We start from the raw sequence: 27,698 nt of genomic DNA on the forward strand, positions 1-27,698 counted from the left end.
GCAAATCAACAAAAGTTAGGGCAGTGTTGTTGGGGTGGGGAAGTTGGTATGTTGGTGGGGGAATGGTTAAGGGTTTAATATAAAAAGAACATTGGTTAGCAAATCAAAGGTAAATGAGGTTTTTATAAAATTTAAAGAAAAAGAAAGGGAAGATCTATGAAATTTGTTTAATGAAACTACTTATTTAAAATATTGAAATAAATTTCTCTACTAATAAGAAAGAATATTTTTAGGATTTACAATTTAAGAATGTAAATGTAGAAATGTAGAATGTAAATATTTAAATCTAAAAGCCATAAGCTACTAAAATCTTTCCGTTTCTTTTTCTGTTTCAAGTTTCAACTACAATGTGTTCACAAAACTACAAATTCAATAGAAATATAAACAAATCCTTAATCCTACCTGATCCAGCAGATCCTCGAGCTTGGCGCGCACAATAAGCTCCCTTTCGGGTATGGCCTGCATGGCAGTCTCCAGCGGGGAACTGGGACGACTGATGGATGCCGTGGCTGCTTCGCAGGCCTGAACGGCAGCTGCCAAACGAGACTTCTCATTGTTCAACTTGTTCTGCATTTCCTGGGCACACCTTAGTTGGTTTTGGGCCAGCTCCAGGCTCGTGGCCGGAGCATCCAGTTCGGTTTGGATAATCGGCTCGTAGGCCTCCAGGTTGCGCATGATGCTGTCCAGGGTATCCTCGTACTCCTGGAACTTGGCCAGCGATTCCAGCAAACGGTTCTTGATCTGCACTGAGGTCTGCAGCAGAGAGTTGTAGCTATCTTGAATATTCTTCAGCTGGGACTCTACTACAGGACGAATGGTTGGTGTTGAGCTCTCATAGCGGCTAATCTGAGCCTGACCCTTGGCATTCAAGTCATCCAAATTGGTCTGATACTTTTGGATTTCACCAAGCAAAGCCTCATGCTGCTTGATCTGCTCTTGGGTCTGCTCGCGATTCGAAATAAAGAGGGAATTGTGGGCCATAAGCTGGAAGGATATTTGCAGCAGCCATTTCTCCACATCCTGCAGACTCTGGTGATAGGCATTGTAATCGACAATCTCCTGCTCCAAAGCCTTAATGTGAGCCGAACAATCATTCTTTAGCTTATCACAACGGGACTGTAGGCGATTCACTGCATCCACTTCGGTGCCCAGATCACGGGCCTCCGACTGCAGTTGCTCCAACTCGCTACCCTTTTGCTTGAGCTCATTGCCAAGCGTCTTATAGCGCTCCAGCAATGTCTTCATTTCGCTCAGTTCACCCTTAGTTTCGGGAGCAACCTTAATGGTCTTCTCTGTCTCGTTCAGCCAGTTCTCGAGCTTATCCTTGTTGGCAGCAAAATCGTTCCAACGATTTTGGGCCTGCTTCAGATCGCTCAACTTCTGCTTGACAGCCAGACCCAAGGCATCCCAATCCTCGCGCACCTTGGTCATCAGCTCGCGCAGCTTCTCCTGCTTGTCCTCGGGCGTGATATTCGAAGCCTTCGAGTAGGCGTCCTGCACCAAGGCCAGGAGATGCTGGCCCTCGGGCAGACGGGAAGCCAAAGACTGTGGATTTGTAAAAATAAAGTTATATATTAAGAGGGCGCGGGGGTATTTTAATCCTAATTGATGCATTTGATCTCCGAAATATTTATAAATAGAAATCGTAGAAAATAGAGTTGAAAATAAATCAAATTTCAGTGAATCGAATTGAAATCGATTATGATCGAAATCAATTTTCATTCTTGCTCTATTAGAAAACTTACATTGACTGTGTCCAGTTTCTGGGCAATTATAGCGGCATCACCATCGGTAGAACATTCGTTGAGAATCTGCTGGGCCTTCTCTATCCAGGCGTCCATTTCCTTTTTGTAGTTAAGGAACTCGGTGTGATCGGACAGATTCTTCTCGATCTTGGCCACCAATCCTTGGGCAGATGTCAAAAGCTTGGTGTAGTTGGCCTGAGTTTCAATGGTCTGATCCCGAATGCGAGTGCAGGCACTCTGCTCCATAAGCAGCTCACAGTTATCGTTCAGATCCTCCACATTATCCTTCTCGGCCAGCACCTCTTCTAGCAGTTTCTGTGGATAGAAAAGGACTTTAGTTGGGAAGATCTAACCACGGGTTATTGAAAGCACATAAAGCAATTAGGCAATTAGACAAGAGTCTGTGTATAAATGATTAGCTGCAAATTGAGTAATACAAGTGATTAGCTGAAAAGTTAGCAGTAGTGATTAGTGAGGTATTTAGTAAATGATTAATTTCTCACACGGTACGAGCTATTATTCAGATACAAATTTTGTTGTCGGTGAGTTCTACTATACGTGCGCGCTTTGGCTAGAATATATATACTCGATTACATTTTTAGTACTTTATATTTATTTTTGGTTAGAGGTGCGTGCGACATTTGCGAGACGAAGTCGACTTGACGAAAACTTGGATCTTACCTTGGCATTAACCAAATCTTCGGGGTTCTTGTTTTCGCCTTCTTGAGATTTGGTAACGCGCTTGCTCATCGTCTCGATCCACAAGTTGATTTTATTGAACTTCTGCAGGAACGTTTGCCAGGCGGCCAGGCAGGATTCCAAGCTGCTGCGAGCATCGCGAGAAAGTGCCTGGAGGGATTCCCATTCCGCCGTGAGATGTTTGATCTCCTGGGCCACGTTGTCCTGGCCCTCGCTACCGCTAGTGGCAATCACCGCCTGACTGAGCTCTTCGCAGGCTTCCAGCAGGGCTTTGCCCTCCAACGACGAGGACTGTATATCGCCCAAGCGATTCAGACGACTCTCCACTTGATCCTTCTCACCGTGGCAGTCGGAACACTGCTCCACTTCGATGCGAGTGCGTCGCAACCAATCCTGCAGCTCATTATAAGCCTGCTTGTATTTCTCATGGCTGTTCACCTGGTTCTCTAGCGACTCAATGATCTTGTTAACCTGCGTCTGCAGCTCATCGAACTTGCCCAGACCCGGCTGGAAGTCGTTCACATCCAAGCTATTATCCTCCTTGAGGCGTTGATTGATCTTCTCAACAATGTCGCTGTGGCCGTTAATGTCACGCTGAATGACACGGAATTTCTCCAAGGCAGCGCGTTTCTCACTCAGGTCGTTCAGGAACTCATCATTAGCCTTTACACTCGGCTCTACATCCTCCAGCCATTCCACAAGGATCTTGTAGAGTTTGAAGATCTCCTCCAATTGGGCGAGACGATTGGCCAGCTTTTGACGCACATCGTTGAGATCCACAAGGAGTTTATCAAAGTCCTGCTTAAGGGTCTCAGTGTCTTCCTGGATCTTGGCGGCTCCATTCTGTTCGGTGTTCATAATAACCTTTTCCTTCAGTTCCAAAAGATAACGAAGCTTGTTCTGACCAGTCTCGAAGCCTTGACGAAGATTCTTCACAGTGTTTAATTTTATCTGGACTTCGTTAAGGGTTCCGGGTATTTGTTCACAATCCGCGAGCTTCTCACGGGTATTTTCAATCCACGACTGGCATTCTTCGTACAGACTGTGATGCTGCTGATGCTCTTGGTAGTGCATCTCCAGGCGACGCATCACCTCCTTGGCCAAAGTCAAAAGGGCATTATACTTGGTGGTGAGTTGCATAATGGCATTGCTGATCCTTGTATCGGAACATGTCTCCAGGAGAACTTGGGCCTTCATATTCAGATCATCCAGAGTCTTCTGCCAGTCGAAGAGGGTCTGAAGATGTCCCTGGAATTGCTCGAGGACCACCTTCTTCTGAGGCAAGCTGTCCTGCAACTTGTTGTAGGACTGAACCAGAGCTTCGGTCTTGCTTAACCATTCCAAAGCTTCGGTGTACTGATCCTGGTAGTCCGACCATTTGACAATGCCCACATCCAGGTAGTCCTTGGCCTTGTTCAGAGCTTCCCTGTAAGCATCGAATTCCTCTTGAAGCAGGGCCACCTCCTGTTCGATGATTTCACAATCCTCGGGCTCGGCACTTCGGCAAGCGATCTCGCCCTGCTCGAGAGCATTCTTCAGTTTCTCGGCACCCTCGGGCAGTTCACCTTGCAGAATCTTCAGTTGGTGAGTCTTCTCGGCCAGAGCCTGCTTATCTCCCGTGGGCTCAGAGCACTTGCTCAACCGTTCCTTGGCATTTCTCAGCCAGGTTGCGAACTCATTGCCCGCATCTATTAGAGACTGATAGCTATCGATGGTGTTCTTCTGCTTCTCGTACAAATCCTTGGCTTGCTTGGTAAGGTTATCGTATTTATCTGAAATCTCAGTGGCAGGAGCACCCTGCTGTAGGTCAGATGCCTTGGAAGTAACAGACTGAATCATGGGCTCAAAGGACACAATATCTTGAACAATGTTGTTAGTCTGTCGGAGATTGGCCTTGCGTTCGCTAAGACCACTGCTGAGACCTGGTTGACCACGCTGGGATTTGATGATCTTCTGCTCGCAGGCCTGCTGCAACTTAGCCTCTCTGTCGGTGATCCATTGCTGCAGCTGAGAGTAACTGGAACTGTAGTCCGCCCATTGGAGAAGATTGGTCTCCAGTTGTACCTTAGCAGTGGACATTTTCTTTACCAAGCGATCCCACTCGGTTTGCAGTTCCTTCATTTCATTGTTGATAGCATCGCGACCATCAGAGCGAGTGTTTCGAATTATCTTCTCGCCATTGTTGATGGCCGTGTGGACTAAGTTTTGGCCAAACTCACGGTTACGAATCAGATCCTGAATCTGCTCCAGGCGGCGCTGGAGAGCCTCCTTGGAGCCAGCTCCCTCGCCGGCCGACTGAATTGTGGCCTTCGCATTGGCTATCCAATCCTTGGCGGACTTCATGTTGGCGTCGTACTCACGATGCTGATCGCGGTTGGTTTCCACCTTCTTAAGGACGTCCTTGGCTAGGTTTACTTGCACTTGATAGACCGAACCCAAGTGTCTGAGCTGATTGTTCACGTAGGTATCGAGATGAGACTTCAGAAGACTGGCAGCGGATGCATTGAACTTATCGATGTCTTCCTTGCCCTTCTCTAATCGTGACATTACATCCTTCATGTCAGCCACCTGCTTCTCCTTATCAGGCAGATTGGGACATAAGTTGAGCTTATGGTTCTTTACCAAGATATCAATCTGTTGCAGCCACTCCATCAGGCGTTCGTACTCCTCCTTGTAGGCTCGCCATTGGACCATGGTGACTTCAAGGTTCTCCTTCTGCTGGTTGATTTCGCGGAACAAACTTTCGAAACTATCGCGCAGGGCACGAATATCATTTCGGATGATCTCCTGACCTGGCGAAGAGGTGCTGGCCAGCACAACCTCACCAGTGTGCACGAGGTGCTCAACTAGTAGTTCACCCTGAGCCTGCTTGTTCAAAAGAGCTTCAGTGGCTTGAACTGCATTCTCAATGGCCAATTTATCGCTCAAGCTGCTCTGCTTCAAGGTGGGGAACTTCTCACGAGCACGTCCAATCCAGCTACCCAAATCATCGTAGGCCTCCTTGAACAACCGATGGTCCCTGTACTGATCCTGGCGATCCGAGAGCAGTTTCTGGGACTTGGCGAATAGTTCATCGAACGTATCAAGCACCTTTTGAGCCTGGAAGGCAGCCTGGCTCTGTTGACCACTTGCAATCATTTCCTTGGCTTGAATCTTGAGCGCGTCAACATCAATCTTTTCCACGCGCACCTTCTCCTCCGTAGATTTAACACGATCCAACTGAGCTCGCTTCTCCGTCATTGTGGTCTGGTGTTCACTTAATTCCTTTAGCAAAGCATCCAGCCACTCATTGAACTTGCGAACCGTTTGCACCTGGTCCAGGAATCCGGACCACTGGGTGATGGAATCATCCAGATTCGACTTTACATCCATAATGCGCAAAGCAATGCTCGACCAGAGATCCTGAAGATCTGATAGCTCTTTGTTGATTGCCTCGTGTCCGGCAGGTGCTGTGTTGGCCAGGACATGCTGAGCCTGCTCGAGAATCTTCAAGACACGAGCAGAGCCTTCGTCCTTCAGCAAGATAACATCTTGAATGGTGGCCAGTTTTTTATCCAATTCTTTGGGACTCATTGAGGACATATCTGAGCAGTAATCCAGTTTCTCTTTAATATGATTGATCCACGAGGAGCAATCCGAGATGGAATTGTCGAAATCTTCATGGGAAGTCACGTACTGTTGCCAGCGATTGTTGAGCTCCTTGACCTTATGGAAGATCTGCTGGTACTTAGTCACCAACTCAGGTCCCGAGGTTCGATTACTAGTGGGTCCCTTCAGAAGGGTTTGAGCTTTCTCTGTCACGTTATCAACCTCCAGTTCCTTGGCACGCACATCTCCTTGCAGAGCCTTCAGCGCATCTAACTGAGCACGCTTTTTGGGCAAATCCTCTTTAAGATCAATAGCATGCAAGTTGTTGTCAGTATCCCGAATCCAAGCCAGACACTGATCACGCAACTGTTCGTACTCCGACCAGTGCTGCAGGCGCGCCTCAATGGCTTCTATGGTAGAGGTGATGGCAGCTAGGAGACCCTCCCACTCTTGCTGGGTTGTGTCTATCTGAGACTTTATGTTAACCTGACCCACATCCACTGTACCCGGAATGACCTTCTCGCCCAAAGCCCTGACTTGATCAACTCGAGGGAATTCGTCGGCCAGACTGGCCTTAAGATTCTTTAGGCGATCGAGGTTCGTGTGCAGTGAGATCTGTTCCAAGTCCAAGTCACCCCAGTAGTGGACCGTGTTCTGAGTGGCATCAATAAATTCTTGGGCATCCATCACGGCCTTGGAGTACTGCTGATGGGCACTGACAATGCCTTCGTAGCGCTCCACGTAGTTCTGGGAACGCTTCTGCAGCTTTACAAACCGATCGGCTATATCCTTGAGGATTTGATCAACGAGATCCGTCTTTTCAGGTAAATTAGCTGCAATCTCCTGAAGATTACCAACCTCCACCTGGTGATTATTGATGTCATTCAGGATATCACGATAGGCTTGCAGTTTAGTGCGCTTTTCATCCAGTGTGGTCTTTAGTTCGATTTCGGTTGGAAGAGCATTCTCTGTTTCATCCAGCCAGCTCTTCAAACTGTCAGCGATCTCATCAAAGCCAGACCACTTGGCTATCTTGTCTTGAATCTTCCTTGCAGTGCTGGCGATATTGTCAAACAATTGATCGAAAGTCAGATCATCCAGCTGACTGCGAATGGCTTCACGTCCCTCGGTTGCTGTGGATCCGTAACACTTCTCGCCCAACTCAACGGTGCTATTGAGCAGCTGAGTAGCCGTTGGCTGCTGAGCCAGAAGCTCCTGAATGACCATTTGTTTCTTCAGGAGATCATCACGGGATCCCACCGATGACAAGTCACTGCAGTCGTCGAAACGTGCCTGGGCATTCGCCAACCAATCTGCACATTGCTTGTACTTCTCATTAAAGTGACCATGATCCTGGACGGCCTGCTCGCACTTCTTGAGAATCTCCTTGGCCGTGGCTTGGATTGATTGGAATCGGGAGGAGACCTGCTGCACATTCACTGCAATCCTGGTTTCACCAGAACTCTGAACCAACTCCGAGGTATCGTCCTTCATCTTGTCGAAGTCAGCTTCGTTTTGACGCAGGCTCTGTGCCAAGGACTGGAACCGATTCAATTGGTCTTCCTTCTCCTCGAACGACGATTTCAGATTGTAGTTCTTAAGAGCATTCTCCGCTTCGCCCAACCAATTGATCAGGCGATCCAAGTTAACTTCGTAGTCATTCCATTGCTGGAGACGATTCTCCAAGCCGCTCTTTACATCGCTCAAAGACGCACCGAACTTCTCGAAATCAGCATGCAAGTTGGCCAAGTCACGGGCCATCGCCTCCTTGGATCGAGCGGGTATACTGGTAGCGTGCTGCTCTATGTGATCTTCCAGGGACTTCAGTTTAGCCACACCTTCAGGCAGGGCATCTTGAATCTCGTTGATCTTCTGTAGACGTGCCTGCAATGCTGCTTTGTTACCGGAGTAGTCAGAGTAACCGGTAAGACGATCCCAAAGATTTTTCTGGTAGTCCTGTTGCGCCTTCTGTAGCTCAGAGAACTGTTGATACACGTCGAAGGCGCCGTCTAGATCAGCCACCAGTTTGGCACAATCCTGACCGACTTGCTCGTAACGTTTGTTTACCTCAGCCACAGCCTTTGCGATTTCATCGGCGTTTGCAGGAGCGGCGCTTCCTTTAAGGGCTGCTGCTTTCTCGTTCACGGCCTCCACGATTCGTTTATGGGAATTGATATCCTGGTTGGTGGCCTTGTACTTGTACAATTTGGAGCGGATCTCCTGGGCACTGGTCCAGCTAGCAGGGTTTTCGTTATGCAAAAGTTTTTCTACTTGGTCAAGCCAGTTGACAGTTTGGTTTAGTATGTCCTGGTAGCTGGTCAGCTGAACACCTTGAGCTTCTTGGCGTTTCTCCAAGTTGCGAATGCCCTCGTCCAATTTATCCCAACGATCGCGGATATCACGCAGATCCTTACGAATCTTCTCCCTTCCCTGAGTGGATGTCTCTGGCAGAGCTTTCTCACCAGCCGCATTTAATGCCGCGAATAAGCTCTCAGCTTGCTCTTTTTCTGAGAGGAGCACCTGAAGAATGTTAGAGCTTTGGGTGGGCTCATCCTTAATGACCTTCTCCAGCTGGGTTTCAATGGGTTGCAGCCACAAATCCACCTCGTTGTACTTGTCCTGGTAGAATTGATGATCGTCAACAAGATTAGACCAGCGGTTAACCACTTCCTTGCTGAGAACCTGAAGTAGCTGATAACGATTTGTGATTTGAGTGGTCAGTGTCTTTAGGCGATCGGCTCCGCAGTTGTTAAGCAGAGCATGGGCAGCATCTCCAAAAGCATCGATTTCCTTTTCCTTTTGTTGTATCAATTCCCTTTGAATCTTATACTTATCCAGCTGTTCTACCTTTTCGTGAAGTGTGGACTGGAGCTGCTGCTCGCGGAATACGGCCTCTGCATTGCGACACCACTTGGTGAGATCTTCAAGAGCCTTTTCAAATTTGTCCCACTGGGCTAGCACATCCTTCTGCTTGCCCTCAATGCCCTCGATGTCATCGAAGTGGCTCTTCATGGTGGTCTCCAGTTCGTCAATTTCCTTGTCCAGCACTTCATTACCCTTTTCGGACGTCGTTGGCTTCACCTTTTCAAACTGATCGCGAATATCGCCGAGCAATTTCATTGCCTGTGGCTTGTTTTGTGCCAACTGACCAAGTGTTTCGATCTTGCGCTTGATATCAGCCTTCTCACCATAAGCATCATCGCATTCCAAGAGCTTGGCCTTCTCATTCGAAATCCATGTCTTGGCTGAGGCCAAAGCATTGTTCAATTCGTTATGCTTTTGCACGCAGTCCTCTAGGTTGTGCAGAATAACATCGGATTTTTGAACGATGCCTTGGAAAATTTGTTTGATCGACGCTAAATAGACATTCAACGAATTATCCTTGATCTGATCCACCAGGATCTGAGCCTTGTCGCATACATTATCGACTAGAACGTTATGGGTAGTGATTTCTTGGTGCAGGAGCTTGTGATTCTGCAATTGAGCACGCTTTTCCTGCAGGGTTGTCTTTGGTTCCGTGTTGCTTAGCATGGCCTTGTCAACGTCTTTCAGCCACTTGGTAAGCTGATCCTGAGCAATGCTGAATTCGTTAAACTGCAGCAAGCACTGATCGATCTTTTGTGTGGCCGAATTCAAATCATCCGTGTAGTTGTCCCACAGAGTGCGTAGAGAACGCAACTGTTGGCGAATAATCTCGCGACCGTCAGGGCTAGTGTGGCCATAGAGCTTCTCTCCGCGATCAATGAGACCCTCAAAGAGAGTAGAGTCCGAAATGCGTTTGTCGGACATCTCACGGAGTTTGTTCTGCTGATCCTGCAGCACACTCTGATCGCCCACAATCTCGTTGGCCTTGGCAAGGTCGTCAACGGATACCTGAAGACTTTGCTTGAACGCATCAAAGTCCTGATCGAAGCTCTCATGATCCTTCACATAGTTCACGTACTTGGCAATCGACTCCTTGCATAGATTCTTGAGCGTCTGGTAGCGAGTATTAAGGCGGGAAAGCTTAAGGTTCAAATCAGTTTCACCCTCAATCTCACGGCCTTGATCCATCAGCTCATTGATGGCTGAACCACGGCGATCGATATCCTTGGCAATGTCTTGGAGCTGCTTCAAATGGGCCTTCTTGGTGTCAGCAGTGCTCTTAAGGTTCTGGTTCTTTACCACCGCCTCGACATTCTTCATCCAATTGTCCAGCTCTTCGATGATCGAGTCGAACTCATCCCATTTGGAGCACAGTTGCTTTAGTTTTACGGATGAATCTTGGCACAGAGTCATAAAGTCCTCCCAAGCTTGCTTTGGCTCCTGGAAACCCTTAAGCAGGGCTGGATGACCGCTAGGATGGGTTTGGGAGAGTACCGTTTCCAATAATTTATGGCAGGTATCGAAAATGGAATCCCCCTCGGGCTTGTGTTGCAAAAGATTTTCCACAACAATTAGCTTCTCCTCGGCACCCTCCTTCTCAAAAGTAGTTTCGTTGAGTATATCAATGGCTTCCGATTTAATTGTGTTCAGCCAGTCTTGGGCCTTCTCCAGCACCTGGTCGTAGGCCTCATGCTTAACAACATGGTTGCCCACAGTTGTGATTCTGTCCGAAATCTTCTTCGAAAGAGTATTGTACTCCTGGATGGACTCATCAGTCTTTCGCTCGGACTCGTCATCACATAGTGTAACAGCCTTATCATGCAATTGCTTAAGGGCATTCTTGTGAAGGGTAATCTCCTGCAGTTGCGTCTTGTAGTTCTGGAGGGCAGCCTTCTTGGTTGCCAAAGTTGGGTACAGTTCATCACCAGTGGGAACCTTAGCCTTAGATTCGTTGAGGTAGTGCGATACTTGCGTGTAGCTCTCTTCGATGGAGGTCTTCTGTATAAGAACACCCTCCACTTGCTGCATGAATGCATTGGCTTCGTCTCTCAGGTAATCGAATTTCTCACGCATCTGGCGAAGATCGGCACGAATGTGTTCCCTATTCTCGGGAGAAACCACCGGGTATAGGGCCTCGCCTATATCCACTGCATTGTTCAGCAGCAACTGACCATTGTCGAAAGTTTTGATGTAGTTCTTAACGGTCTGTAACTGTTGAGCTGTGGCTGATGAAGATCCCGGGGATCCCATGCGAGCCAATTCCTGGAACTCGATCTTAGCATCACCAAACCACTCATTGAAATCCTTGGCTGCCTTTGCAAAGTTTGCATTTGACAATTGAGCACTACGGGTCTTATCGATGTAGTTGGCCAGGGCCTTGGCCACAGCCTGGTAGCGCTGCACCAAGTGAGTGACAAACTGTCCAATACGCGCCTCAGGATTCTTTTCAATCAGTTGCTGAGATGTCTGCTCCAGATTCGTAATTATGGGCTCATGGGCCAAGACATCTTGTTGGAGTATGGCCAATTCTTGAAGCTTTTGTGGTACCTCAGGAAGGTTGACCTGACTGCTTGTTTCAGCCTTAACACGTCCTTCAACGTCACGCAGCCAATTGGATATCTGTTCGTTCGATTGCTCGTACTGAGACCACAAATCGACATTTTCATCGAGGATGCCCTTAATTTTATCAAAGCTGTCCTGAAGCGCCTTCATGTCGTTGTGCAGCAACTCGGCATCGCTGGTAAGTTCGGCCAGATTCTGTGGCGATTCCACAGCCTTCAGCATTTCCAGGGATTTCAAGGTTTCAGCATGTCGCGCCTTGCAATCGTCTATGCTCTTGCTTACCTCCTGCAATGAGGACTTCTTCACATCCAGGTTGTATTTGTCGCTCGACGATTCTGGCTGACACCAAGCCACCTTTTCGCGTTGAGCGGCAATGATGCGCTTCAGCATGCCCACCTTATCAGCATGGAACTTCTTGAGGAACTGCAGCAAAGAACTTTCAATCTTTTTAGCATAAAGATCGACGTTCTCATAGCGTTTCTGGACATTATTCAGTTCCTTGGGTATGATAGACTCACTGAAAGTGGGATATAGATTACGCAATTCGTCGACCTTCTGTTTAATGTTGTCGATCTCATTGCCGCTATTGTCCAGTTGGCCACGTAAAGCGCGGCATTGCAGGAGACGCTCCATGATCTTGTTATTATCGCCGGACATGTCGTCGCACTTAATGAGCTGCTCACGGAGCTTGCTCACTTGCTCGCCAGCTTCCTTGGAGCGCTTGCGCAATTCCTGTTCTTGGTCATTAAACGATGTGGTAACAGCACTCAAGCGATCAGCATTATTTTGAACTTCAGCAAATTGTTCATTCAGGAGTTTATTAAGAGCAGAGAGTGCAGGGATATCGGCACCCTTGTTGATCTTCACCAAATCATTGGTTTTCTCGGCTATGGAATCCTTGAGAGCTTGATACGAAGGCAACTCGGTGCGGTATTTACTCAAGCGCATGGGTCCAAACTCAATTTCTATGGAGTTATCAGCAGCATCACAGAGTCCCTGATTCGTCTCGGACAGCCAAGGAAGCAAATCCTTTTTGGCATCTTCGATCTGCGACCAAATAACAGCCTCGGTTTCATAGACATGGGCATTCTTGGCTGTCTTGTCGTGCAAGTCCTGCCAATGTTGCTTGGAAGCAGCCACTTCCTGTGGCACTTCCTGAGGTATCGGCTCGCCAATAGCACTGAATAGTTTTCCAACATTGCTTCCCCGTCGTTCGAGTTCATCCAAATTGAGCTTGGACTTGCGCAGCTGCTCCATGGTCTTCCTGGTCTTTTCGGAAGCCTGCTGGAGCTCAGTTTCATCACGCGGCTGCTGGGGTATGGCATTGAATAGATCCTCAGCCTTTTTCAGCTCCTTGGAGAACCTGTCCTTGGAGTCGGCGTACTCCTTCAGGGCCTGGCTAATCAAGTTATATTTCTGTATGCGATCGGCAATCTCATTCTGAAGCGAGTCATAATTCTTATCCATGACCAGAAGGCTCTCCTGAATGGCGGGCATGCTAGCAATATCCTCACGCATCAGCAAAGAACCTTCGTCATGGATGCGATTCTTAAGGTCTGCTTGGTATTTTAGGGCATCATTAAGAGCCACCAAATCTGCAATAATCTGATCGATGTTGTTTAGGGTTGGATGCTGCCTGAGAATCTCGTCCAGCTTGGCGCGATTCTCTTGCAGGGCTTGGCCAAAGTTGTGCTCCAGAGCATGGAATTTGTCCTTGCGCACGGTCATCTGTTGGAGTTGCTGTTGTTGATTTTGCGAGCGCAGCTTGAGGTTCTCCAGCTTGTTCTCCACATCATTAACAATTTGGGTGGCAATTAGTGGACGTCGAGACAAGGCATCCCTTAGCTGAATGGCTGGATTCTCGTCAATCTCCTTAGCCTGACCCTTCCAATAACCCAGGCCCTGTCCTAAGTTATCAATCTCTGCTATAACCTTGGTCAGCTCTTCGGCAGGCGGTCCCTCTGGTTTGTCCAGTTGGTGTTTCAGGTAATTCAAATGCGACTCCGTGTCGTTCTTCCAACCCAAAAGCTCGGTCCACTTTTCAAGAGCCGCCTTCTTCTGCAGCATATTTGTTTCCAAATTCTGATAGTTGACCACCAGAGCAGTGTAGGCATCATTCAGGGCGTTTGACTCCTCGGGAGTGGCACCTAAAGCCAGCTGCTTCACCTCATCGTAGATGGCATTGAAGCTGGGCTTCTTATCGGCATGTTCCTGCAGGAGGGCATGGATCACATGGAGACTAGTTTCCACGCGCTCTGGATTAATTTCCTCCACCTGAGTCACCTGGTTACGAAGCTGTTCCATCCAGTTGGAAAAGTTTACCAACTTGGCATTGAAATCCTGGCGGGAAATAATGGCATCCGATACCTCGTTGATGTGACCGCGAGTGGTTTCCGAAAGCTTCTGAAGCTTGCCCTTCATTTGGTTGACGCGATCCTTAAGCGCCGCTGCGCCCTCGGGTGCCAAATGCAAACTAATCTGATCGGCATTCTGACCCAGAGTCACCAGCTTCGCTTGCTGCTGCGAGATCTCGTTGTTGAAGGACTTCAGCTTGACCAGCTCCTTTTCGAGCTTATCAATGTGCGGGGTATTGAGGACAGCTGGACGCCTGGCCATCTGTTGCTCGCCCTGGCCAACCCAATCCTCGAGCTTGGCAGCATCGGCGTCGAATGACTTCCAATTGGCCACCAATTTCTCGAGCTTGGCGCTCGCCTGCTTGGCATTCTCGTGGACGGCCGTCCAGCGGGAATGCATAGCGTCCAGCTCATCGGGGGCATTGGTCTTGCATAACATTTTATGACTGATGTTTGATATGCCATGGAGCTTGTCCAATTGCTCCTGGCACTGTGTCTCGAATTGTTGGGCGTTGTGTTGCATGGCAACGGCTTCTTCGAGGGAGATGGGCTTAGAAACTACATTATTTACCTTGACTTCGCTTTGCTCCACGGCTGGCTTGATTTGTTGCAGACCGGCCTGGAACTGCTGCCAATTGACGAGATCCTCCTGCACGGCTTGCGCTTGGTGATCCACATTTCGGTTGATGGCACTGAGTACTTCCTGCAGCTTGGTGATTTCTCCCTTTAGTCGCTTGGCCTCGGCAATGTTTCCCTCCTTGGGTGCCAATTCGGAAGCATCGGCAGCCAGTAGATCCAGTTGCTTCATGCGATCTCCAAGGAGACGCTTGAAGGCCTGAACCTTGACCACACGCTCTTCCGGTGTGAGATCCTCGGACTGCAGGGCCTCGATGTTCTTGGGCGCCACCTTGTTGGCCCATTCTTGGAGTTCGGCCAGACGGGTCTTGTAGTTGTTCCACTTGGCACTGTAGTCCTCCAAGTAGCCCACACGATCCTTGACATGCTCCATGGTGTTGAAGAACATCTTCTCCACCTCGGTCACCTCTTTCTCCAGAATGGGACGCTTGTCGGCGGCAGCCAGCGGTGCCAGCTCGGATTTGAGAGCATGCAACTTGGGCAGAAGCTGATGCGAGGCCTGCTGCAGCTGCACATTGAGATCCCTCTTTGACTTCAAATCCTGACTCACGTTCTTCGGGTCGGTTTGGAGGGGTGTAAGGGCGCGAAGTTCGGTCTCAGCCGTTTGCAACATGGAGAAGATGTCGTTCTTCTGATCCACGAACTCGCTCCACACCGCCTGGGTGCCCTTGAGGGCTTGCAGCTTGTCAGAGGTCTCGGTGTAGGCCTGATTCCATCCAGTTTCTAGATTCTTCACCTCAGTGTTCACAAAGGCTGGGGCATGGACATCCTTGCTGAGATCACGTCCTCGCTGTAGCATAGACATGATGTGCGGACGCTGGTGATCCAGCTGATTGATGGCATACTGCTGCTCTTCAATCATACGATTCACACGCTCCAGACTATCGGGCGCCGGGATGTTGGCCGTCTGATCCTTGACCTTGGTCAGCAGGCAGACCACTTCGTGAACTTCTCGTCGGTAGGTGTAGCACTTGGAGAAGACCTCCGTCTTGACCATGGTGATCTCAATGGTTGGTATGAGGTTCTTGTAGCGAGCGATTAGATCTTCCAGTTTTTTCTGCTCCAGATTGGCCTCATCTTCGGTGGCATAGCTAAGCAGTGAGTCCAAGGTCTTGACAAGCCATTTCATATCTTCACGTTTGTTGTCCGCATCTTGGCAGATTTTCTGTTTAAAAATAAAGGTAAAGGGAGTTACTAAGATGTTTTGGGAGACAGCAGGGATGCCATTGGTTTTTTATTTTTACGGATATTATAGATTTTAATAAAACAATTGCAAAGATTATATATATATTGATGGCATCACTGCGGAACTATAAAATATCTAAACATATAAAAGCAGATTAGTTACCACTAGCTCCCTCAGCTTGAAGGCATGCGTGTGAAGGGTTAATGAGAGGATTATTTTTCACGATGATTGAAATGGAGGACTTGAACCTAATTAATTTAGAAAACTCACCTGGAAGACAACCTTCTCCTTTTCAAACTCCTCCATAGTGTTTACTTCGTTGACGATATTCTTCAGACTCTGGTCCACGCTGTTCATCCACTGAACCATGTCGTTGAACTTCACATGATAGCCCTGCCATTGGGCTGGGATTTGCTGCAGGGTCTGTCGCATGTCGCCCAGCTTGTTGGACAACAGCTCCCACTGGGACTTGGCATTGTCGTAGGCCTGGTCCAGGCTAATATCGCCGGGTTGCTGTTGGCGGTGAGCCTGAGCCAAACGTTGCATGTTTTGCAGGCAGCGCTCCACTCGAGGCACCGCATCCTGCTGCATAAGGAACTGCTGGTTACGCTGCAGTATAGAGTCCACATCCTCGTTGCGATTGAGAGCCTGCTGTTCCAGCTGCAACTCCTTCTCCACATCCTTGAAGGACTGATAGAAGGCGTTTTCGTCCAGTCGGAACTCAAGTTTCAGGAGATGTAAGGGAGCCTGGGATAAGACATTCTTCCAACGGGTTTGCAGTTCCTCGACGCTTCGCACCACAGCAGGTTGTTCCTGGGCGGGCAGGGTGGTCAGAAGCTGTTGAGCTGATTGCACCAGATCGTTCATCCAGCGATCGTTGACCTGCTCGAAGAAATACTTCTGCGTCTCAATGGTGGTCTTCGACTCAATGTGCTTCTCCACCAGCATGGATTCTGCCTGGGTTAGCCACTCGCTAACCCTTCGCTCGTTGTCCTTGAAGTTGCTCCAACCTCCGGCGGCTGAATCCAAGCGCTGCTCCCACTGCTGGGCGTTCTGAATCACATAATTAAAGCGTTCGTTCAGCTGTTGCATTTGCTGAGAGGCGGGCGCCGTATCAATCTTGTCGTCTGCAGCCACTGCCTTTAGTAGATTCTGGAACACCTTGTTCTTGCTCTCCAGCATGGAACGATAGTAGACAGTGCGCGAAAAGTAGGTCTTGTGCTTGTGCAGCTGCTCATTGATGGCATCACGTCCTCCGGAGAGATTGTGGGTGCCCAGGAGTTGCTCCGCCTCACTTAGCCACTGGTGAATCTCCTTTTGTCCCGCCTCCAAGGATTCCTGTTGGATCTGCAGCTGATGGAAAAGATGCAGCTTGGCAGGTAACTGAGCGCGTATGCGCACCAGGGATTCCTTCTCCAGCTTGAGCAGCTTCATCATCTTGTCCACCTCGTCGCGTGATAGATCCTGTATCAAGGCTTGGAAATTCCTGCTGATGGTCTTGAACAGCTCCTCATTGTCATCGATCTCGCTGGCGAGTTGCTGAAGCTGCTGGCCGTATTGCTTGATTTGGTCGGAGTTTCCCAGGACTTGACGCTGGTCTAGAACACTTTCCGCTCCACGTAACCATTTAGAGAGCTGTTCGATGCCAGATTTGTACTCCTGACGGGAGCGTATAATATCGCCAGCATGCATGTACTGCTTGGTGTTGGCAAACAGGCGCTCAAAACGCTCCGAGAGAGCTCCATGGCGTTGACGCAGCTGCTGGGCAATGGGCTCTTCGCAGGAGGCAATCAGATAGTTGGCAGAGTTGGCCAAAGCATCGAACTTGTCCTTCCACACGGGTATGTCCTGGAAGAAGTCCAGGCGCTCATCCTCGCTTTGATTCACCTTCTGCTCGGCCAGCAAAAGCCACTCCTCGCAGGTTGGGGCCAATTGATTCCAGCTGCGCCAGCAGTTCACGACTTCCTCCAGCGAGTTCTGACAACACTTAAGCTCCATGGAGACACGCTTCCAGCGCTCTTCGGTTTCGTACATAAACCTATCAATATCGTTGATGTCCTTGCGTGGAACATTGCCCTCGCGCTTGTACTCATCCACCACCTGTTGCATGTCCACGAAGGCCTTTTGGAACTCCTGGAAAATCTTATTGCGCGACACAAAGTTCTTGTACTGCTCCAGCTGTTGGGCGACCTTCTCCTCATGCCCATACTTGCCCGTCCAGCCGCGCATCTTGTTCTCCACCAGATTCAAGAAGGCAATCAGGCAGCACTTGTGCTCCAGGAACTTCAAACGGATTCTACGCTCCGCGGCCTTGGGTCCCACTTCTTGTAGACGACGCTCCATGTTGCGCAGCTGCTCCAAGGGAATCTGCTGGGCCAAAGGTGATCGCTTAGCATTGTCAAACATGGCCAAAATTCGGGGCAAATCGGCAAAGAAGAGCTTGTGCTCCTCCAGCTTCCTGCTGATCACAGCGGCCGTCTCCTCATTCATGGCATTGGGTATCTCATTGTCCATTAATAGTTTCTCGGCTTCGGCTAGCCATTTGCCAACGGTGCCAAAGTCGCCGGGCAGCTCCGAATCCAGCAGCCAGAGCCAGTACATCATCTGGTACTGGAGGCGCTGCCACAGCTCGTTGATTTCATCCCAAGATTGCCGGGAAACCTGCAGGAAGCCGCTCTGGCTTTCGATAAGCTGCTTCAGGCGGTTGTAGGCCGGCAAATGGGCATCGACTTCCGAACGTGCCAGAAGATATTCACCGAAATCACGTGGGAACGAGCTCATCATGACCATGGGCTCGTATTCGGTGGTCTTTTCCACCAGGAAGCGACGCAGCTCGTCCGCCTCCTGTTGCGCATGCGACTGATCGCGAGAAGCACCCTTTTTGAGAGATAAAGAGAGAGAAAAAGATTAATTAATTTAGTTGTTGAAACATTGATGACATGTGGTACTGTAGGGATACATTAAGGATTCCCTTCCTTCAAAGTGGAAGCTCAGCAAAGTTATATTGTAATATAATTTTAGACCCACCTTTGGTTCGGGATACTTGTGCAAAAATTGCGCCACATATGTCATGATACTCTTCTCGTCCGGCTTGGGTACATCCACATCCTCAGCGTCTAAGAGCTTGGCAATGCCCAGCTTGCTTTCGGCCACATCGAAAGCAGTCTCCAAACGCTGACGATTGCTGGTCTTCTTTAGCTCAGCCAAGTTGACCAGATTCGCCTTGATGGCATCAATAAGGGCAAGGAAGGCGACGCCATCTCTCCAGCTGGCGCCGAAATCCTTAACCTCCACACCACTGTCTCTGCGGAGGGACAACAAATAAGGTAATTTGTCTTAAGAAAATGGCTTTGTCAATACTCACTTTGGCAAGGCATTGGTAACCCAGTTAAGCAGGGTCTTCCTGGCGCCCTGCTTCCATTTCTCAGCCTTAAGATCGCCATGCTTCTGATTGCCAACGCTGTCGAGGGAACTAACCGAACCGCCAATACCATGACCCAAATATTCTAGGTTGCGGCTATTCTCCTCGATCTATGAATACAACAAAATTAATTAGTTATGCTTACAAAATATTTTTATGTAATGGAAATGTAATATGGTTTAACTTAAGATATGTAAGTGCCTTAAAAAATGTTTGGCTACCAACTGAAAACAACAATATCTACCCAAAAATATATGAGAGGTACTACACAAGACAAACACTTAGACCCACCTGTGGCGCATAATTTATAACTACTACTAAGTTTTTCCGCCTCTTTTTACGAAGCTTGTGTACGTTTAACATTATGGTATCAAAAGTATATAGAAAAAGAAGGATTTTATAGGGTTAATTACGTTCAAAAGGTTTTCAACAACTTTTTGTGGGTTTTTGTACATCTCTACATTGGTGGTAGCCTCGTGAGAAGGTGTACAACTAGTAACCAATTTTTATTTATTTATTTTTTTGTGGTGCTCTCAATTCGTGATTTGGTGCACACTCTTTGGGGTGAGTTAATTATTTGTTAAGCATTTTATTCATATCGTTTTTATTTACCTGGAAGTACAAGATGATTGTCCATATCAAGCCCAGCACAACTGGTGGTCTCCCATCCACCAGATCTGCGGGATTAATATTAACCAACTTGATACGTTTGCTGGCCAAAAATTGCAGGGCCGTGTTGGCATTGCTAAGGAAATGTGGACGTCTTAGGACGCGGCCCTTCTCCACGGGCAGGCGTTCGCCGGACAGAACTTCAAGCAATGCGATTAGTTTAGTACCATCGCGTAAGTCATTGATTAAATCATCAATACGAAGCGGTGGAACACGCTGAAAAAAGGGACAATAGGTTTATTAATTAAAAGTTAAATGGGTTTAAACAATCATATAAATATTATGTTTACACTGGCAAGAAAATTCCCAATTATAAATTCTTTCACACGCTAGAAACTATTCTAATTTCAAACTATTTTCCCTAAACTTTTAATTAAAGTTTCTCCTTTTTTAAGATTTCAATTAACACACATTTATCGATCACTTATATCAAAAGAGCCCAAAAGTACCGGGCAATTGCCAGCAAGTGCCTTCTTGTGTAACGTTTTTAATATAAATTTTATGGCTATACATTATGTGCACTATGCGCTATGCACTCTCATGGCTTTAGCCAAACCAAATAAACAAACTTAATGGGGCGCAGTGAACAGATTTAATGGTTCCCCCCTTTAATACAATTAAGGATGCTCGAGTAGATTTTGCATACGTTTTTTTTTCGTTTAATCAATCAAATGCAGCTCACGAAGCAAAACCAAAAACCGCTCAGCATTAAGGCGCATTAAATCAATTAAAATAGTTTAAATTGCTGTTTGCCATAGCGATAATTTGCGGTGATACTTTAGTGTGAGCCAAGACAAATTGGCAAAAGGCACGAGCAGGCATTTAACTTGAAACCGCCACAAAAGATTACAATTTTTAAGGTAATGCCATTAGGGGGTAGCCGCAACCGAAGTGCCACTACATATAGCAAATAAACAAACAAACAAACAAACTTACAAACAATACAGTGAAAATACATTGTAATTGAGTGTAGCATTTAATTGAGCTTTCTTGTGGATATAAATAGTTTCTGCAGAACTTTACTCAACTGTTGCGAACAACATGCAAAAGACAATGACATCGTCGCTTGGTAAAAGTTTTTCCAAACAGCAAAAAACTTTTCATTTTTGTGTGTGAATTCTCCTTCAGAACAGACATAGCGAAATCAATTTCAATGCTTCCGTTTCCTGTTCCACTAAGACCGCCCTTTTTTTATTATTATTTTGTTCTTCCATTAAGTTCTAGAATTTATGGTGTCATAGGGTTTTTATATAAAAGTTTTCTGTTGCCTTTTGGTTGTTATTTTTCTGGGGCTGGGACATACATATATGTGTCATTACAACGGTTGCCTGGGCTTCTCTTCTGAGGCACTTAATACCCACCAAACATGACATTGGCTTAAGTTTTACCTGCGGTAATCGTAAAATAGACACCTGGGCCCTGTGATCAGGCCGCTGCTGAGCATTTATAATTGCCGAAACTTAAGATGATAAGTAAAAAAGTTGTGTACTTAAGAATGCTCAAGCTTAGTACTTAAAATTAAGAATAGTTTTAACTATCTCTAAGTTACAAAAGAAGCTTAGTTCTTTTGATATTCATTAAGTTGTCTAGGCCTTAACTTAGACTCTTTGAAGATCCTTTTTCATTTTAAAATTAAACTTTCTCACTCCCAACTAGACTCAGTTAATTGCTTGTAAATCATTTCTTATCTCTTCACTTGTCACCTGTCCAACACAATGGGATGAGCACCTGACAAATGATCTCTCTCCCCAGCATTAGTAACCCACTTTCCCACACCACTAAAATCCTTTCTAATTTAAGCACCTCCAATAGCTACATAGATCCTTTCACTTTGAATTTATGGGTCTACTATAGTGATATACCCCTGCGGGAAATGCGACTGATCAAAGCCCGCAACAACTCGTGGCGGGGCGTTGCCATCAATTATGTCATAAAGAAATCAAAAGCGAATGTGTAGAATGTGGGGCTGGCCACTCAAAAATTGAACATCCAACGTGCCATGACGTCTTTGTCATTGCGGCGGCAGCAACGGGCGACCCACCACCATGCTGGTTCAAGCGTGTAAATTAATTCATAAATTTTAATCAAATTCTATGAAAATAAAAGCGAGTGTCCAGAGCGGGTTTTTGGGTCGCCAGTAGAGGTGGATCTGAAACCCAACTCGCTCACCTTGAACTGAGCTTGAAATGAAATGAATACCAATTCAACATTTTTTCTGGGCTCTCTGCCCCATCAAACAGTTTGTGTATCTGTTAGGTACTCAGTATATGGGCAGCGGGGAAGATACTTGCTAATTGACAGCACTGACAAAGGTCCAATAGGTAAACACAAATTAAATAAATCACTTTTTATTAGCAATACACTCTTTGCCTCGGTGTAACGTGTTAACCAATCGTTGTGCAACGGGTACAGCAATTTGCCATGTCATTATGCACATTAAGTGACTCATTTCCATATTGCATAACCCTCTGATGTAGATGTAGATGTTGGCTCAGCTCCTTGGAACCCCTGCTGAAATATATGACTTCAATCAGAGGCAAGTCAAGCCCACGCACTCTGCTATATCATCAATTCGGGGACCCTTGCCTGGCCTGCATGCAAGCCTGCTGTTGCTCCTTTCACGTGCCTCTGGAGTCTCTTATCGAGCTGCAGTGTCTGCGAGTTGCGGAACTGGTTTTCAATGGCTGCCTGGTTTGGATTGTATTGGAATAATTGCCGGCCGGCCGGCAACAGCTTTTCTACTTGCACTTACAGTCGGGGGACAAAAATTAGTAGTGTTTATTTAAATATTTAATAACATATAAATGGAACAAAAAGCTTAAATATCTTTTGAGTTTGTTTATATTATTTCTAGTCTTCCTCTAGATTTGATCAAAGCATTTTCAGGAATTACTTCCCCTTTCTTTTAAGAACTCTTTGCTCCTAATATCTTAACCTCCATTGTATGACCAGCAATATATATTTGCCGGCTCATGTCTAAAGATTGCCGTTGGTATTAAAAGATAACGCATTAGAGACACCAAAATGAAACAATCTCCGGGCCCGGGGAGAGCCTGAAAAGTGCATTAAATCAACTTGGGTTCGCGACTGTAAGAAAGTAAGTCAGTAGGCGTCGCGTGGGTTTCTTTAGCGGGTTAATGGCAATGCAATTGAAGTCACCAGCCAACGATCCCCGGCTGAAACGGAACTATGTATCTCTGCGATACGTTCGGCATTAATGCAACTCTCTTGTTGTTTGCTTTCAGGCAGCAACTTCGGCTAGACAGCCGTCAACTGTTGGCTCTCTACGGGCAATCTTTTTTGCATTTCTAAAAGGCTAGAGAGTGTTCACACTTGTAAAAAAAAAAATTTACCTTCAATTGCCCTTATATTTAGCAATTTAAAAAAAAATAAAATAAATAAATAAATACTCGACCTAAGGCCGGCAGCAGTCATTTCACTCCAGGGATGTTAGAACCAGTTGGGAATTATATGAGCACCACAAATTTTAGGGCTAATTTACCATGGTTTTTATGAAAAATAAACCAGCAGATTTTACAGATTTTTCGTAAATTAAAAAAAACTATATATATTTTTATAAGTGCATAAATAGATGGAGAGCACCTAGCACCAATCCGTTGAGGAATTTCTCGCATTGCCAAGGAACTGCCACTGCGTGCGTGCTTGTGTTTACAAGATATTCTTGGAAGTTATCCACCGGGAAAAGAGTGACTTGAATATTCCTCCTAGACACATGACAAATGTTTGTCCAGAACACGAAGGTATTTGCGCAGATAAATGCTAATGAACCAAGTTGTTGGCACTAAAATCTCATCGAAATCATAAAATATCATAAAGGTAGAGGTTATGAATATATAGAAAAAGTCACAAATAGGAGTAGAAGCAATCCCCCTAAAGTCACAAAAATACAATGATATTTCACTTATTCAAAAAACCTTGAAATTTCACGCATTATGTCACAATTATTTGAACAAAACGCTTTTGCTTATTATTTCCATCATAATTACTCGACAAATAATAGTTTAAACAAGAAAGGAAGCTAACTTCGGCACGCCGAAGTTTGTATACCCTTGCAGATTGGTTTTCATATTTATATTATAAATTATAATGCCGAAAACAGACACTAAACGGAGTTTCATAACATTTTACCTATACTTAATATGTTTACAGTTTGACAGTTACAGTTATACATTCCCAGCTTTACATTTTCTCTACATCTACGGATCACTTATATGGCAGCTATATTATATAGTTCTCCGATTTTCATAATATTGTTACCAAAATTCTGAAATAATACTAAAAGCTCATGTCTCAAAGTAGATGAAAATACGTTGAAAAACAACGAAGTTATAATTTTTTCTATCACTTTCCCTATCGTTCCTATGGCAGCTATAAGATATAGTCGTCCGATTTTCATTAAATTTATACCAAAATTTTGAAATAATACCAGAAGCTCATGTCTCAAAGTAGATGAAAATACGTTGAAAAAGAACGAAGTTATAATTTTTTCTATTACCTTCCCTATCGTTCCTATGGCAGCTATAAGATATAGTGGTCCGATTTTCAAAAAATTTTTACCAAAATTCAAAAGTAATATATAATGGCCATGTCTTAAAAATTGTGCAAAAATGTTAAAAAACATCCAAGTTATAATTTTTTTTCTAAAAATGTATCGAACATTTGTATGACAGCTATATGATATAGTCGTCCGATCCGGCCCGTTCCGACATATATAGCAGTGAGAGTATATAGAAGACTATATGTAAAGTTTCATTCAGATAGCTTTAAAACTGAGGGACTAGTTTGCGTAGAAACGGACAGACGGACAGACGGACGGACAGACGGACAGACGGACGGACAGACGGACATGGCTAGATCGACTCGGTTGGTGATGCTGATCAATAATATATATACTTTATAGGGTCGGAAACGTCTCCTTCACTGCGTTGCAAACTTCTGACTGAAATTATAATACCCTGCAAGGGTATAATAAGCTTATCACGCTTAATTTTTGATTTTGTATTCCAAATGACTGGCATGTCACGCCCCTTAACCCATTTTGTGTGTTTAATTTTTGTTTTTTAGCACAGACAGAAAAACCTCTCACGCTTAACTTAGCTAATGCAAATCAATATGCAAATTTCAATGCCAGTGTAGACACAATTTATTTGCACCTTCCAAGACAAATCGATTGGGAGGTTCCGCGGCTATATAGACAAGATACGAGACGACTCACCTTCAGTAGGTATGAATTAATCCAATTAGTGAATGTCTTCTTCTGCACACGTTCTTGCTCCTCTGAAAATGTAAAAGAAAAACGAAAAGGAAAAATGTCAGTAAATGAGAAATACAATTCGAAATTCGTACATTGGCAGTTAATTGTTGGACAAGTGTCGTCGGCAGGCGAGACATAAAAGGCGAAACCGAGACATGACGATACTACCAAAAGATACTAAAGACAACCGATAAGATACATTTCTTAGTATGCACAAGGTATATGTCGACTTGTACCTGTTTCCCGATTTCATTTGCTGTTTTGCTTGCCCCTGCAACTCATGTTTGCTTTAATTGAATTATCAGTTAAGTTGGTATATATAAAACGAAATTATCACGATGATATCATGTTTGCTTTTGGGCGATATTATCGCTGAACGTTTATGGGTCAATTTAGTAGAATATTTTTTCTCAAAGAGTTGTAAAATTTGATTATAAATTCTTTGAAAATTTCACAAAGGATATACATAAACCACAAAATTCTTTACAATTCCGTTGACCCTTTTTGTGCGTCAAAAGGCTGTCCAAAAATTATAAACACAAACTCACAGATTTTCCCAAAAGCAAATATTTACCCATTTCATCCCGTTTTTTATGTGGTTTAATTACCTCAATTTAATTTCAGAGCCGTCAAATAGAAATAATAAACAAAGCGTTAAAAACGCCAATTTGTAAACAATTAACAAAATACACAAGAACGAAAAGAACAGAAAAAAAAAAACCGCATTAAGCCGAGTCATTATAGAAAAGTGCAGTCAGTATGGAAATGCTAGAACCTAGCAGCTGTCTGGCCATAATCCCAACCCATTGGGGAATATAGATATATACAAGACGTGGCCCAGTGCGTGGTCTATTGGCAGTTGGCCAAACGCATGCCAGGCATATGAAACGAAAATAGATTTCCCGTAATAAATAATAAATCCCCTTCGAAAATGGAAAATTTCTACAGTTAGAGAGACACGAAAAATGCTTGGAATAAGAATCATTGCATGAAATAAATCGACCAGGCCATGAAAGCGTCAAACGCTTAGCTTGGCCAATTATCAAAACAATTTACAAAGTAAGAAACACGAACACAGATTGTAATAATTAATTAAATTTCAAATAATCCTGCCAGCTTTATCTTGAATTTTAAATATACATTTTTTTGAATTCATTCAATGCGCGGGAGTGACGCAATTTTCTGTCTCTGAAATGTTGACAAAAGATTATTTAAATAGAAATTAGTTCAAGGTTGCGAAATTTGCAAAGCAACCGAAAGTCAAGTATACATATTAATCTTTATATTATAAAATAAATTATTCTGGCTGCGATTTCTAGGCACAACAAAAAATGTATGCAATTTGGTGAACTTGAGGCAAGGTAAAATAAAAACAAATCAAACCTAATGACCATTTTTATGCGGGCTTTCAGACACTTTAAAATGTTTTAATGGCTTGTAAAGACTTGATGTAGCAGGTCCCATCATAAATTAACACAAGTTTCTTTTGAATTTTAGCAGGGAAAATTATAGTTTAATGAAAATGAAGATTTTCCTGAAGGAAACTTATTTTTTAAATAATTTTATGGCTAGTTTTTAGAATAGGCTATAACCAGATTTTGTTTAAAATAAAACCGGATATTAACCAGTAATTATTGTACACATTCCTATTATTTTAGACAAATTTCAGTTAGCATTTCCTAATTCAAAAATCATTTCTAAGCAAGTTTTCTTTTCAACCTAGTATCTCTCTTAAATTTAATTAAATTTTCTTTGCAAAACTATATATAGTATAATGTTCCATTCCCAAACAATTAAGTTGTTTTGACCAAAAAACATTTAAGACGCCTCTTCACAGACTCGTTTAACCGAAAACCTGTTAATTTTGGCCAACAAATCTATGTGTGTTGGTTTAGGAATAAATTTCATTAACTTGACCAACTACCGCATTTGGAATGCCGCATAAATTTACTATAGAAAACGAGTTGACAATAATAATGTGTATTTTGTGAATATATTTTTGGTCTTGCATTGGCCAAAAATAAATTGTATATAACTGGCACATGTAGAGTCTGGTGATTAGTTAACGTTTTACTATGCCATAAATCATGTGCTTACTTTTTTATACTTTTTTTGCAAGCAATTTCTTATCAACACATACTTTTGGCAATTATTAGAAAGATAGCAAAGAAATGCACTTGAATTTGTGGTATTTGATAATAAATAATAGAAAAAGGGGTGCCTGGAATGTGGTTTGAACTTAAAATGGCCAAATAATTGTGGAAAAATCAAAAACCTATTTGAGAAACGTGTCTAATCGATAATATTTTCTACTTCTCTCTCTCTTTCGAATATATTTTCTGTTATGGGGTAAAACGGTTATCTGTTAACCCTGTTAATTACCCAATCTCCCTACTGCACCGGCCACTTATTTAGCTCAAAGTTGTGTAAACTCCAATTATAATTGTTCAACTTTGAGTGCCTTTGCTCGTTCTCTAAAGATAAAGATAGAAAAAAAACTATAGCTCTATCTATAAATCAAAACTGGCAATATCAAAAGTAAAAGCCTTACAAAACGGGTTTTATTTTTACAGATATTATGCGTGCTTATAGGCCCCAATGCCAAGAACAATTAACAAGGGGCAAAATCAGGCCAGGGAATAACGTTCAAGTTGAATGACTTTTTATGTTTTTCTGTCTCCTTTTTCAATTTCAATTT

General features: G+C 44.8%; 1 protein-coding gene across 14 annotated transcripts in view; it reads right to left on the reverse strand.

Moving 5' to 3' along the window:
• Nucleotides 1-27,698, reverse strand: part of Msp300 (Muscle-specific protein 300 kDa) — a 111,427-nt gene that overhangs the window by 63,819 nt on the left and 19,910 nt on the right. For 6 of the 14 annotated variants that reach the window (XM_070283382.1, XM_070283386.1, XM_070283379.1 and 3 more), the window contains exons 2-10: nucleotides 24,962-25,023; nucleotides 19,669-19,941; nucleotides 19,000-19,166; nucleotides 18,663-18,939; nucleotides 15,906-18,512; nucleotides 15,798-15,812; nucleotides 2,427-15,614; nucleotides 1,746-2,060; nucleotides 403-1,545 (exon numbers count right to left, since the gene is read on the reverse strand). In XM_070283382.1, coding sequence (XP_070139483.1) covers nucleotides 403-1,545; nucleotides 1,746-2,060; nucleotides 2,427-15,614; nucleotides 15,798-15,812; nucleotides 15,906-18,512; nucleotides 18,663-18,939; nucleotides 19,000-19,166; nucleotides 19,669-19,941; nucleotides 24,962-25,023 — 18,047 coding nt within the window. The remainder of the gene's footprint in view (nucleotides 1-402; nucleotides 1,546-1,745; nucleotides 2,061-2,426; nucleotides 15,615-15,797; nucleotides 15,813-15,905; nucleotides 18,513-18,662; nucleotides 18,940-18,999; nucleotides 19,167-19,668; nucleotides 19,942-24,961; nucleotides 25,024-27,698) is intronic. The other 8 variants (XM_017176508.3, XM_017176507.3, XM_070283380.1 and 5 more) reach the window with 3 other exon arrangements.

This window comes from Drosophila kikkawai, chromosome 2L (assembly GCF_030179895.1).
Source record: "Drosophila kikkawai strain 14028-0561.14 chromosome 2L, DkikHiC1v2, whole genome shotgun sequence".
Taxonomy (NCBI): Eukaryota; Metazoa; Arthropoda; class Insecta; order Diptera; family Drosophilidae; genus Drosophila; species Drosophila kikkawai.